Source organism: Salmo salar, chromosome 14, assembly GCF_965601325.2.
Source record: "Salmo salar chromosome 14, fSalSal1, whole genome shotgun sequence".
NCBI lineage: Eukaryota > Metazoa > Chordata > Actinopteri > Salmoniformes > Salmonidae > Salmo > Salmo salar.
The window spans coordinates 53,492,501-53,507,311 of record NC_138304.1 but is presented as its reverse complement, the minus strand read 5'-3'; the positions used below and the strand labels follow the sequence as shown (position 1 = coordinate 53,507,311).

Genomic DNA, 14,811 nt, shown 5'->3' with positions numbered 1-14,811 from the left:
CGCAAGCTAAAGCTGAATCAAACCCATATAAAGTATTTCAAATTGTTATGAATAATATTTGAATCCAAGTCTGGTATAGTGTTGTTTTTGTCCCCATGATACAATAGGCTAACATCTCCGGAGTCCTAATTGTGTGTGTTGACAGTAGGTCTGGCCTTGCTGCCTGGCTGGCTGTGTGGCGGTGCTGAGTGAGGGTGGTGACAGCCTTAGCTTCCACATTGCTTCCTGCCTCCTCAGCTTACAATAGACCGATTTTGGGTGAAATGCCCCTAGCTTACAGATCTGCGATCAGCTTTACTTCCCCCAATCCTTACCCTAACCATTAGTGTGGGGGAAACAGTGTCCTAGGGGAAATTTCAACTCTACACCACAATAGATCAATCCCCTTTCTCTGATTCCTTCCCACGTCTCCCTGGAGTGAACACAGCTGCACTTCATGGGTTTAAAAAAAAAAACGATTGGTGTGTAGGGATATGAATGCTTAGTTAAACACCAATCACATTGTTTTGATATCGTTTGACGGGGAGAGAACGTGTGCACACTTCAGGGAGAAGGGGGGAGGAAGGGAGTGGGACACTCAGGTCATGTGACCTGCTATTACCAGCTGCAGGAAGTAGTATGGAGGGATGAGGGGGTATAATTGGTGGTAACTCTTATTCCACAGGGGCTGCATCTCAATACTCTAGAGTGACTTCATCTCCTTGTCTCCTGTCCTTCATCTGCGTTGACGTAACAGAACTGGGCAGGTGAAAGGAAACGGAGTCTGACTGTGTATATGACCCTGCATTTACATAAAGGTCCTGTCCCTACATAAAGGTCCTGTCCCTACATAAAGTTCCTGTCCCTACATAAAGGTCCTGTCCCTACATAAAGGTCCTGTCCCTACATAAATCTCCTGTCCCTACATAAAGGTTCTGTCCCTACATAAAGGTCCTGTCCCTACATAAAGCTCCTGTCCCTACATAAAGCTCCTGTCCCTACATAAAGCTCCTGTCCCTACATAAAGCGCCTGTCCCTTCATAAAGGTTCTGTCCCTACATAAAGGTCCTGTCCCTACATAAAGGTCCTGTCCCTACATAAAGCGCCTGTCCCTTCATAAAGGTTCTGTCCCTACATAAAGGTCCTGTCCCTACATAAAGGTCCTGTCCCTACATAAAGATCCTGTGACCCTGCATTTACATAAAGCTCCTGCCTGCACTAAGGATGATATAATCGTGAAATATAAGTTTCAATACCGGGAATAATAATTCATATTTATCCAGAGAGTTCTGGGAAATGCCAACATTTTTTGGAAATGTCCATTTAAAACGTTTAAAACCAAAATATGGTCACTATTGCCAGGGTTCTCCCCAAATAAGAGGGTCTCTGTGCCACCTTGTCGGCTTGTCTGCAACAAAATATGTAACGTTTTTTTTCAGAGCAAATGAATTTAGTAACGATGAAGTAACTGTCTTTGATGGCCAATGACATTGTTATGAATATGCAAAACAGGCCGTTCATAAATTCAGAGCGTTACCATGTTCCTCGATGAATGATGAATGCACTGACTGTAAGTCGTTCAGGATAAGAGCATCTGTGTCACAGGTGTCGATGAAAGGTGACCAAAACGCAACGGGTAAAGTGCTCATCTTCTTTTATTATTTAATAAAGAGAACACTTAAACAAAAATAACAAATCAACAATAAACAGTTCCGTAAGGCACATAGGCTATACCGAAAACAACCACCCACAAAATCACAGGGAAAAACAGGCTGCCTAAGTATGGCAGAGACAACAAAAATTCACCTGCCTCTGATTGGAAGCCATACCTGACCACACATAGAAAAAGAAACATAGAAATAGAAAACTAGAACCAAAATCCCCTAGAACCAAAAACCCCAAAACACACAAAACAAACACCCCCTGCCACACCCTGACCATACTACAATTACAAATGACCCCTTTTACTGGTCAGGACGTGACAATCTGCTAAATGACTAACATGCAAATGTGCATTTTAGCAGTAGGCTATCTGGACACAGAGCACCCCGACCATAGAATAATACAAACTTTATAACGCCAGTCAAAAAAAGTCAAATGACCAAAGTTGCTAAGCTTGCTAGATAACCTCCTTCAACAAAAGGCATAATATTTCCTATATTTGGCAAAATCGAGTTGATGATTAAACAGATAGCAAATCAGCTCATGAATAACAGGGTTCGAGTGAAGAGTGGGAATAGTTTTAACCCTTTAGAGTCAATGTCCACGGGACCGCGGAAATCTAATTAGCATAATGAAAAATATCCCCATCAAAATCCGTCAGTTTAAGGTTGTTGTTTTCAATCGAATGTTTTCAATCGAATTGTTTTCAATCGAATGCGTCTCAATCCACCTCATCTGCTGATGTCGCACTTCCACTTCTGAGGTGAAAGGTGACAAGAGCCAGAGCGGTGTTTGTCAGACCATGAGACATCCCGAAAATTGGTCTTCTCACAAAAAACGTCTGTAGCGTCCCGAACGGTTTGGCCCACAAATTATGACCTCTATTATGAAAGATGAGACTCTCAAGAACACGATGGTGTTCTCCGTTTTGCTCTGTAACCCCACAAGCATCTTGGGACACTTTTAAAGTCAGTATATCTGATCTGCCAACTTCTGTAACTTCAGTAGTGTTTGAACCGTCACCTTTCCCTTCAGTGGAAAGGTGAGTCTCTCAGTAGGACGCCCACAAGCCTCACAAGACTAGTCTGAAGGTACCTGGGTACCAGTTTTAAAAAAGAATCGATACCTTAAGGGGTTAAAAAACTCCTAATCAAATACTGTAGCTAAATGATCTTTGGTATGACTATTTTAAAACAATCCCATATGTTAGTTTAGTACAACCCCCAACACAGAGAAGCTCTCATATTGACAGCAGTAGGAGACAGCACAGAGAAGCTCTCAAATTGACAGCAGTAGGAGACAGCACAGAGAAGCTCTCATATTGACAGCAGGAGACAACACAGAGAAGCTCTCATATTGACAGCAGGAGACAACAGAGAAGCTCTCATATTGACAGCAGTAGGAGATAACACAGAGAAGCTCTCATATTGACAGCAGTAGGAGACAACACAGAGAAGCTCTCATATTGACAGCTGTAGGAGACAACACAGAGAAGCTCTCATATTGACAGCAGTAGGAGACAACACAGAGAAGCTCTGATATTGACTGTAAATACAAGACAGCACAGAGAAGCTCTCATATTGACAGCAGTAGGAGACAGCACAGAGAAGCTCTCATATTGACAGCAGTAGGAGACAGCACAGAGAAGCTCTCATATTGACCGCAGTAGGAGACCACACAGAGAAGCGGAGGACATGTTATAGAGGTGTTTTGACATGCATAGACTAGTGACTTGCTTTGATAATGCAACCCTATGGATTACAGAATAAAGTCAGGAATTTTCCATGCGAGACGGGAGTCAGGATTTTAGGTTTTCAGAGTGATTCGGACTGGATAGGGAAATAGTTTAGGCAGACGGAAGGAGATAGAATTTACCCTCATGCCTCTCTGAATTCTGAACCTATGGTCTCTCTGAACCTATGGTCCCGTGTCGCTCAGTTGGTAGAGTATGGTGTTTGCAACGCCAGGGTTGTGGGTTCGATTCCTACGGGGTACCAGTACGGGGGGAAAAAAATGTATGAAATGTATGCATTTACTACTGTAAGTCGCTCTGGATAAGAGCGTCTGCTAAATGACTAAAATGTAAATGTAAATGAATTGTTAACAGACTTCATGTCTGTGGACAGAGAGGCCTATGTAGTGAATTGTGCTTAGGCCTATCAAATTTGTGACTGCCTGAAGAGTCAAAATGACATGTTCTTTTATATACTATACTGTAGGGGTTTCCTGTACGGTTTATTTACTGCGTTCGGGTCACATGTGCAGTCCGGCGGTGTCAATTATGTGTGTGCTTTTTTTGAATTAATGGCGACTTTGTAAGAAGTCAAAGAAAGTGCATGACCCTCTAGCTACGTGGTCAATGAAATGACATTGCTGATCTAAGTATTCCTTGTTTTATCTTTCAACCACTACGGGTTCCATGTAACAACTTACTTGGACAATGTGAAATTGTATTTTGTGTTAATTTGAATCTGACGTTCCATTTTGAAGAGTTTTCCCGAGACAGTCACAGGGTTCATGGTAACTGGTGTTAAATCTGTAACGCCCTGGCCATAGAGAGGGGTTTTTGTTCTCTATTTTGGTTAGGCCAGGGTGTTACATGGGTGGGCGTTCTATGTTTATTTTTCTATGTTGGTTTGTTTCTTTGGTTTGGGCCGTGTGTGGCTCTCAATCAGGAACAGCTGTAGATCGTTGTTGCTGATTGAGAGTCATACATAGGCAGCCTGTTTTTCCTTTGGGGTTTGTGGGTGATTATTTTCTGTCTAGGTTTGTGTTAATCCTGACAGGACTGTTTGGCTGTCGTTTCTTTTTCGTGTTTTGTTTGTAGTGTTCATTCGTTTATTAAAATCCTTTATGATGAACACATCCTCCGCTGCACCTTGGTCTCATTGCGACGACGGTCGTTACAAAGTCCTAGTCGGCACCTTCTCTCCTCCTTTGCTTTGACTGTAAGGACTGAGATCAATATTCTGGGTTCTGAGAACTTATTATCAGTAATAATATAATATACTGCTGGTTAGTTAATATTGGCTGATGCACCCGACTTATCAATTCAGACCAATTAAACTCCTATTGGAAAAAAAGTCTGGCCAACTAAATAGATCTACAGTGCTTTAAATAATATAACTTTTAACTTGTGGCTCTTGTGTGTATATATAAACAAAAGTTCTGTTTGCTTTGGTCCCTTGTAGTCTTAACAACATTTACATTTTAAAGTCCTTGCATTAAATATACCTCTGTTTGCAGTCAATATAGGCCTACCGTATACCAGATGTGTTTCTAAATTTATTTTTACTTAAAAACTGTATGTAAAGTGTATAAAGACAGTCAGTATATTGTACGACTGTATCTAACCTTTATTTAGGTGCTATAATTCTCAATGAGATTACATCTATTTGTCAATAGAGTCCTGGTCCAATATGGTCTCTCTCTCTCTCTTCTCCAGTCTGTTCGGCATCTCCTCCATCATCCAGACTGACTGCTCCTCTACATGGAGGATGATAGTTAACCCTGAGCTGGCCTGGCACCACTTTGTTAACCCCATTATGCTGCTGCTGCTGTACTACACCTTGGCCACTCTCATACGCCTCTGGCTCCAGGAACCTATAGAGGTAGGTAACACCCTGGTATCTCTCATACTCCTCTGGTTCCAGGAACCTATAGAGGTAGGTAACACCCTGGTATCTCTCATACTCCTCTGGCTCCAGGAAGAGGTAGGTAACACCCTGGTATCTCTCATAATCCTCTGGTTCCAGGAACCTATAGAGGTAGGTAACACCCTGGTATCTCTCATAGTCCTCTGGCTCCAGGAAGAGGTAGGTAACACCCCGGTATCTCTCATACTCCTCTGGCTCCAGGAAGAGGTAGGTAACACCCTGGTATCTCTCATACTCCTCTGGCTCCAGGAACCTATAGAGGTAGGTAACACCCTGGTATCTCTCATACTCCTCTGGCTCCAGGAACCTATAGAGGTAGGTAACACCCTGGTATCTGTCATACTCCTCTGGTTCCAGGAACCTATAGAGGTAGGTAACACCCCGGTATCTCTCATACTCCTCTGGCTCCAGGAAGAGGTAGGTAACACCCTGGTATCTCTCATACTCCTCTGGCTCCAGGAAAAGGTAGGTAACACCCTGGTATCTCTCATACTCCTCTGGTTCCAGGAACCTATAGAGGTAGGTAACACCCTGGTATCGCTCATACTCCTCTGGCTCCAGGAAGAGGTAGGTAACACCCTGGTATCTCTCATACTCCTCTGGTTCCAGGAACCTATAGAGGTAGGTAACACCCTGGTATCTCTCATACTCCTCTGGCTCCAGGAAGAGGTAGGTAACACCCTGGTATCTCTCATACTCCTCTGGCTCCAGGAAGAGGTAGGTAACACCCTGGTATCTCTCATACTCCTCTGGTTCCAGGGACCTATAGAGGTAGGTAACACCCTGGTATCTCTCATATGCCTCTGGTTCCAGGGACCTATAGAGGTAGGTAACACCCTGGTATCTCTCATACTCCTCTGGTTCCAGGGACCTATAGAGGTAGGTAACACCCTGGTATCTCTCATACTCCTCTGGCTCCAGCAACCTATAGAGGTAGGTAACACCCTGGTATCTCTCATACTCCTCTGGCTCCAGGAAGAGGCAGGTAACACCCTGGTATCTCTCATACTCCTCTGGCTCCAGGAACCCATAGACACGATAGGTAACAACATAAAGATACAACCCATGAACATTGTAGGGAACAACATAGAGATACAACCCATAGAATGGACAACATTTTTCTAAATTCTAGAACGGAATGGCTATCAATTCTCCAGTAGAATGGACATGGTTCTGAATTCAAAATGTATATTTGAAACTACACCACCAAGGACACCTTTATCTATGAGGTGATGGTACAGCACCTCTCTCTCTCTCTCTCTCTCTCTCTCTCTCTCTCTCTCTCCTCCCCAAGCATCTACACTCAGCTCTCTCTCTCAAGCATCTACACTCAGCTCTCTCTCTCTCTCAAGCATCTACACTCAGCTCTCTCTCTCTCTCAAGCATCTACACTCAGCTCTCTCTCTCTCTCAAGCATCTACACTCAGCTCTCTCTCTCAAGCATCTACACTCAGCTCTCTCTCTCTCAAGCATCTACACTCAGCTCTCTCACTCTCAAGCATCTACACTCAGCTCTCTCTCTCAAGCATCTACACTCAGCTCTCTCTCTCTCAAGCATCTACACTCAGCTCTCTCTCTCTCAAGCATCTACACTCAGCTCTCTCTCTCTCTCTCTCTCTCTCTCAAGCATCTACACTCAGCTCTCTCTCTCTCAAGCATCTACACTCAGTTCTCTGTAGGTTCTGGGTAGTAGGTCCTGTACTGTAGGTTCTGTACTGTGGGTTCTGGGTAGTAGGTTCTGGGTAGTAGGTTCTGTACTGTAGGTCCTGTACTGTAGGTCCTGTACTGTAGGTCCTGTACTGTAGGTTCTGTACTGTAGGTCCTGGTAGTAGGTTCTGTACTGTAGGTCCTGTACTGTAGGTTCTGTACTGTAGGTTCTGTACTGTAGGTCCTGGGTAGTAGGTCCTGTACTGTAGGTTCTATACTGTAGATCCTGGGTAGTGGGTCCTGTACTGTAGGTTCTGTACTGTAGCTCCTGTACTGTAGGTTCTGTACTGTAGGTCCTGTACTGTAGGTCCTGTACTGTAGGTCCTGGTAGTAGGTTCTGGGTAGTAGGTTCTGTACTGTAGATCATGTACTGTAGGTTCTGTACTGTAGGTTCTGTACTGTAGGTCCTGGGTAGTAGGTCCTGTACTGTAGGTTCTATACTGTAGATCCTGGGTAGTGGGTCCTGTACTGTAGGTTCTGTACTGTAGGTCCTGTACTGTAGGTCCTGTACTGTAGGTTCTGGGTAGTAGGTTCTGGGTAGTAGGTTCTGTACTGTAGGTCCTGTACTGTAGGTCCTGTACTGTAGGTTCTGGGTAGTAGGTTCTGGGTAGTAGGTTCTGTACTGTAGGTTCTGTACTGAAAGTCCTGGGTAGTAGGTCCTGTACTGTAGGTTCTGTACTGTAGGTCCTGTACTGTAGGTCCTGTACTGTAGGTTCTGGGTAGTAGGTTCTGGGTAGTAGGTTCTGGGTAGTAGGTTCTGTACTGTAGGTTCTGTACTGTAGGTCCGGTACTGTAGGTTCTGGGTAGTAGGTTCTCTACTGTAGGTTCTGTACTGTAGGTTCTGTACTGTAGGTCCTGGGTAGTAGGTTCTGGGTAGTAGGTCCTGGGTAGTAGGTTCTGTACTGTAGGTTCTGTACTGTAGGTTCTGGGTAGTATGTCCTGTACTGTATGTCCTGTACTGTAGGTTCTATACTGTAGATCCTGGGTAGTGGGTCTTGTACTGTAGGTTCTGTACTGTAGGTTCTGTACTGTAGGTCCTGGGTAGTAGGTTCTGTACTGTAGGTTCTGTACTGTAGGTTCTGTACTGTAGGTTCTGTACTGCTGGTAGAACATGGTGATGGTCGTCACATGAAACAGACTGAAGATGTTATGTTTCCACTAGTCAATCAGACCATGTTGGAGAGTGTTGATTAGATTTTCCTTTATTTTCAACAGGAGGATGATGAAGAAGAGGAGGGAGAGGACGGAGAGGAAGAGGAGGAGGAGGCGGTTGGGAACGGCACCAGGAACTCTGCAGACAAGAGGAGACAGCTGTGGTGGAAAGCTCACCAACGCACAGAGGAAAGAAACGTAGGGAGACGGTGACTCGTATAACGTTCAGGCTTTTCTCTTTATCTCACCTGGTGTGTTAATGCATTAGGAAAAATATTGATCATTGGGAAGAAAGTTCAGCGATACATATAAAAAGGGCAAGCTGTGGTGGAAGGCTCATCAATGGACAAGAGGATAAACTTCGGACAACCATTACGTCTGACCTTGCTTTATTTCAGAATTAATACATACTTTATTAATGCATTATAAACGATTGATTATCGGGTAGATTGTGAAGCGTAGTTCAGCAATAAAAGGCCCAGATGATATAACGTATAACACTCCATGACCTTAATTCACCTCGAGGTATTTTTGATGCGTTATAAACTATCGATTATTGGTTGAAAGATAAAACAGGAATACTTAGATCAGCAATGTCATTCCATTGACCACATAGCTAGAGGGCCATGGACTTTCCTTCTCTTTACCTCTCTCTTCCTCTCTTTACCTCTCTCTTCCTCTCTCTTCCTCTCTTTACCTCTCTCTTCCTCTCTTTACCTCTCTCTTCCTCTCTTTACCTCTCTCTTCCTCTCTCTTCCTCTCTTTACCTCTCTCTTCCTCTCTTTACCTCTCTCTTCCTCTCTTTACCTCTCTCTTCCTCTCTTTACCTCTCTCTTCCTCTCTCTTCCTCTCTTTACCTCTCTCTTCCTCTCTTTACCTCTCTCTTCCTCTCTTTACCTCTCTCTTCCTCTCTTTACCTCTCTCTTCCTCTCTCTTCCTCTCTTTACCTCTCTCTACCTCTCTCTACCTCTCTCTACCTCTCTATTTCTCTCTTTACCTCTCTATTTCTCTCTTCCTCTCTTCCTCTCTCTTCCTCTCTTCCTCTCTCTACCTCTCTCTGCCTCTTTCTGCCTCTCTCTGCCTCTCTCTACCTCTCCTTGCCTGTTTTCTGTTTCCTTATTTTAGCTGCTTTCTACCCAGGATGGCTACAGTACGTCTGAGGTAGGTAGCGTACTAGACTGTACTGTAGCACAAATATGCATATTTTGTCTTTTTGATGCAACTGCTACGTGTTCTGCACTGTAACTTACTAATGCTGCACTTGAAAACAAATGGTCTCATGACTTGACTAGGAAAACCTCTAGCCGTAACCTTAGTCCATATTGTTGTTGTGTTGTTCTACAGGGGTTGGCTGAAAAGTCCAATGGGACATCTTGTGACATCTCCACCCTAAACTCGGTGGAGAATAGACCGGTCGGTCTGGACCTGTACTCCACCCCACAGTATAAAATGGACCAAACCAATAACATTACAGGTGAGTTTTGCCTGTACTGTACACACACTGGGCAAAAGTTTCTGTTCGCAATTTCTGTGAGGAGGACATTTTGTAAACTGGGCCCTGGTCAAAAGTAGTGCACTATATCGTTATTTCTTATGACACCCCATAGGGCCCTTGTCAAAAGTAGTGCACTATATAGGGAATAGAGAGACGTTTGGGAAGCATCCCTATATAGCTCTCCAGTTTGTAGTCCTAAAAAACAGAGCTGAAACTTCTTGTTCAGCCCATTTCAATGGGGAAATGAATGGGCAAATGAATGGGGAAATGAATGGGCAAATGAATGGGCAAATGAATGGGGAAATGAATGGGGAAATGAATGGGGGTTTTGGGATAAATAAGGTCTTAGGTTAACACAGGCTTAGGAGATATTACACGTTTTGATTCTACAGTCTCTCTACCTCTCTAATTCATGAATTATGAAGCCTTCATGCTCTTTATGTGCTTATTTTTGATAACATAAATACTTCACAATTCACAAAAAGTGACATTAGCTTGATGAAGATGATTTCACAGAACAAATTGTATCAGATTTAAGCCTGTGACTACAAAGAAGCCGCCAATTACTATTCATCTCTATACCTTTGGTATGTACTGTAGATGTACTAAATAACATATCTGGTATCTTTATATCTTTATCTAAAACAGAGAAGAAGAATGGAAGTGTGTTTGACATCAGTCCAACCGTGGGAGGAGAGACTGCTGGGATAAGGGAGGAGGAGAAGAAGGAGGAACAGGGGAATGAGGAGGAGGAGGAGGAGGAGGAGGAGGGCAGAGTGAATGCTGTTGTAACAGTGTTCAGGTTCATTATGAAGCAAAGCTATATCTGTGCTCTCATAGCCATGATGGTGAGTAAACACAGTGACTGGTCCCTCTGGTGACTCTGGTCCCTCTGGTGACTCTGGTGACTGTGGTCCCTCTGGTGACTGTGGTCCCTCTGGTGACTGTGGTCCCTCTGGTGACTGTGGTCCCTCTGGTGACTCTGGTCCCTCTGGTGACTGTGGTCCCTCTGGTCCCTCTGGTGACTCTGGTCCCTCTGGTGACTGTGGTCCCTCTGGTCCCTCTGGTGACTGTGGTCCCTCTGGTGACTGTGGTCCCTGTGGTCCCTCTGGTCCCTCTGGTGACTGTGGTCCCTCTGGTCCCTCTGGTGACTGTGGTCCCTCTGGTCCCTCTGGTGACTGTGGTCCCTCTGGTCCCTCTGGTGACTGTGCTCCCTCTGGTGACTGTGGTCCCTCTGGTCCCTCTGGTGACTGTGGTCCCTCTGGTCCCTCTGGTGACTGTGCTCCCTCTGGTGACTGTGGTGACTGTGGTCCCTCTGGTGACTGTGCTCACGTCAAGGCTAAAGAAAGCATACTGTATGTCATCTGACAAGGCCTAACAAAGTTGATTTACTGTTAAACAAATGCCTCGCTTTACGCTTCTTCCCCCAATTTGTTTTTTTGACGATTCATTTCATTCGTATGAATCATGAACGATTATTATGTATGAAACAAACTATTCACTTCCTCATTGTAGAAGTTGGAATTGAGTTCAATTGCGGTTTAATCAAATCGTGTGAATTAAAAAAAGTTATTTGTGAATCACGAACAGTAATTTCAGGAAACAAAATATTAGCTGTAGCCTTTCTGTTTGGATTGTGTGGCTGCAAAACTTGTTTTGTAGATATTTCCAGTTAATTTGGGATCCAATTATTATTTATTTTTTTACTCAATAGATGCTAGTCAGCCTGAAGTCAACACTTTCTATGGTAGATAAATATGACTAAACTAAGAAAAGTTACATTTCCTGAAGAAAATGTGTTTGTGCTTGCTTCAGCTGTCTAAAAAGATGTGTTAAATGTAAATTCAAGTTGACTGGAAGCTGAAAAGCAGCTCGTGAGAGTAAGAATAGGTCTGATTACCTCAGTAGACTTATATATTTCAGCTAGCCAATCAATAATACAAAATTATGTATGTGTGTCTATTCGGAGGGGTTGGGTTAAAAACGGAAGTCAAATTTCGGTTGGACGTTGTGTTGACCAATAAAATGATCTTAATCTCGAGATACCTCTGCCTAAAACTCAGCTGGGATTTCAATGGTGCTCCCACTCCTGACACCAGTGTAGTTCATAAAAAAAAAGTATAATTTAGCATTTATTTAACTAGTCAAGTCAGTTAAGAACAAATTCTTATTTACAATGACTGCCTACCCCGGCCAAACCCGGACAGCCTTGGGCACCGCCCTATGGTACTCCATATCACAGCCTGATGTAATACAACCTGCATTTGAACCAGGGACTGTAGTGATGCCGCTTGCACTGAGATGCGGTGCCTTAGACCACTCGGAAGCCTTAGGAGGGGTACTCTGACCAGGACTGGTCCCTGTGACTGACATTGCAAAATCATTAAAACACTAAAACCTCTTGGTAAAGGTCACTAGGATTTTACAAATCATTAAAACACTAAAACCTCTTGGTAAAGGTCACTAGGATTTTACAAATCATTAAAACACTAAAACCTCTTGGTAAAGGTCATTAGGATTTTACAAATCATTAAAACACTAAAACCTCTTGGTAAAGGTCACTAGGATTTTACAAATCATTAAAACACTAAAACCTCTTGGTAAAGGTCACTAGGATTTTACAAATCATTAAAACACTAAAACCTCTTGGTAAAGGTCACTAGGATTTTACAAATCATTAAAACACTAAAACCTCTTGGTAAAGGTCACTAGGATTTTACAAATCATTAAAACACTAAAACCTCTTGGTAAAGGTCACTAGGATTTTACAAATCATTAAAACACTAAAACCTCTTGGTAAAGGTCACTAGGATTTTACAAATCATTAAAACACTAAAACCTCTTGGTAAGGTCACTAGGTGATGTACTAAGGCTGTTTAGAATTTTGACAAAGGGTTCAAATTTAATTACATTTGTTCATAAAATATATATTTTTTAATATTTATATTTTATATTTTAATATTTTATTTTATATATATATTTTTTTATTCGCTTAAAAAAAAAGAAATCTGTTAAACAGTAAATCAACTTTGTATAGCCTAACGTACTATAAACTGTTTTTGTGATCGTGATCATACTAGGCTATCATTCTATGTTTTTATGAGGAATTGTAGACTCTGAGGTTTTGTGGCGTTTGCTCCCCCCTCTCTCTATCTCTCTCCCCCTCCATCTCTCTCCCTCTATCTCTCTACCCCTCCCCTCTCTCTATCTCTCTCGACATCTCTCCCCCTCCCCTCTATCCCTCTCCCTCTCTCTCCCCCTCCATCCCTTTCCCTCTCTCTCTCCCTCTCTCTCTCCCCCTCTCCCTATCTCTCTCCCCCTCCCCATATCTCTCTCTCTCCCTCCCCAGGCGTGGAGCATCACGTATGTTAGCTGGCTGACGTTTGTGTTCCTGATGTGGTCGTGTCTGTTGTGGATGGTGAGAGACCGCCGTCGTTACACCATGCTAACCTCTCCCTTCATGGTGCTCTATGGGAACCTGCTCATTGTGCTACAGTACATTTGGAGCTTTGAGCTGCTGGAGCCCGTACCTGGACTCTTCCTCAAGAAGGAGGTGCCTTTCAGTGAACTGGGATCCAAGGTAATTCAATGGAACCGGAAGAACTGGAACTGTTTTGGGAACTGTTTACATTTTACATTTTAGTCATTTAGCAGACGCTCTTATCCAGAGTGTGGAACTGCTGTGTATGCGAAAGTACTGCGACTGTTGCCATTTAGGACCGGGTCACTTGTTAAAGACAATTTATCTCATGGGGCGGCAGGGTAGCCTAGTGGTTAGAGCATTGGACCTGTAACCGAAAAGGTTGCTAGATCAAATCCCCAAGCTGATGAGGTAAAAATCTGGCGTTCTGCCCCTGAACAAGGCAGTTAACCCCACTATTCCTAAGGCTGTAAATAAGAATGTGTTCTTAACTGACTTGCCAATAAATTCTGGAAACAATGAAGTCTAATGATTGGAAGTATGATTGTCTCTGTCTTTATGTTCACGTTCGGTGTTTCTCTCACAGAAATGCTGAAAGTGTTTTTTTTTGTTTTTTTTGTCTTAGGTTTTGTGACTTACATTAAAGGAGTTGTGTTGTCTGTCTCTAGGTCCTGTGTCTCTTGAGCTTCTGGCTTCTGCTGAGACAGACTCTGACGGAGAGAAACGACAAGCAGAGAGAGGAGGATGCTGTACTCACTGACGTACATGTGGATAACCAACCGAAGAAGAAAGGTCAGAGATTATATCACAGCTGCTCAATAATATAATATACTATGCTTTGTATTTGTATTTATCCACATTAGTTCCTGCCAAGGCAGCGGCTACTCTTCCTGGGGTTTATTATGGATCCCCATTAGTTCCTGCCAAGGCAGCAGCTACTCTTCCTGGGGTTTATTATGGATCCCCATTAGTTCCTGCCAAGGCAGCGGCTACTCTTCCTGGGGTTTATTATGGATCCCCATTAGTTCCAGTCAAGGCAGCAGCTACTCTTCCTGGGGTTTATTATGGATCCCCATTAGTTCCTGCCAAGGCAGCAGCTAGGAAATGCTTACTTACAAACCCTTAACCAACAATGCAGTTTTAAGAAAAAAATAGTTAAGAAAATATTTACTGAATGAACTACAGTAAAAAAAAAAAAAGTAAGAAAAAAAGTAACGCAATAAAATACACTGCCACGGGTTAATATGTACAGTTTATTTAACTTGGCAGTTAAGAACAAATTCTTATTTACAATGACGGCCTACATCGGCCGAACCCGGACAACGCTGGGGCCAATTGTGCGGCGCCCTATGGGACTCCCAATCACGGCCGGTTGTGATACAGCCTGGATTCAAACCAGGGTGTCTGTAGTGACGCCTCTAGCACTGAGATGCAGTGCCTTAGACCGCTGCGCCACTTGGGAGCCACAGCTTCTACATGTCAAGGGTCAAGGTTCAAGTGACGTAGATTAGAAACATTGTGTAGCTGCAGCATAATAAAAAGGGGAGGGGTCAATGTGCATTTTCAGGGTGGCCATTTGATTATTAGCAGTCTTATGGCTCGGGGGGTAGAAGCTGCTCAGGAGCCTTTTGGACCTTGACTTGGTGCTTTGGTCACAATACATTAAGTGTCACTATTTTATTACAACACATTATTCAGGTGTACATGTGTGTATAGTGTGTATATTATGTGTGTGTGTG

General features: G+C 43.4%; 1 protein-coding gene across 1 annotated transcript in view; it reads left to right on the top strand.

Annotated features, from left to right (window-relative positions):
• Positions 1-14,811, top strand: part of piezo2b (piezo-type mechanosensitive ion channel component 2b) — a 285,749-nt gene that overhangs the window by 142,842 nt on the left and 128,096 nt on the right. Inside the window, exons 8-14 of the mRNA XM_082961036.1 lie at positions 5,087-5,256; positions 8,233-8,354; positions 9,282-9,317; positions 9,501-9,630; positions 10,348-10,499; positions 13,001-13,231; positions 13,741-13,864. Of these exons, the coding sequence (XP_082817162.1) occupies positions 5,087-5,256; positions 8,233-8,354; positions 9,282-9,317; positions 9,501-9,630; positions 10,348-10,499; positions 13,001-13,231; positions 13,741-13,864 (965 nt within the window). The remainder of the gene's footprint in view (positions 1-5,086; positions 5,257-8,232; positions 8,355-9,281; positions 9,318-9,500; positions 9,631-10,347; positions 10,500-13,000; positions 13,232-13,740; positions 13,865-14,811) is intronic.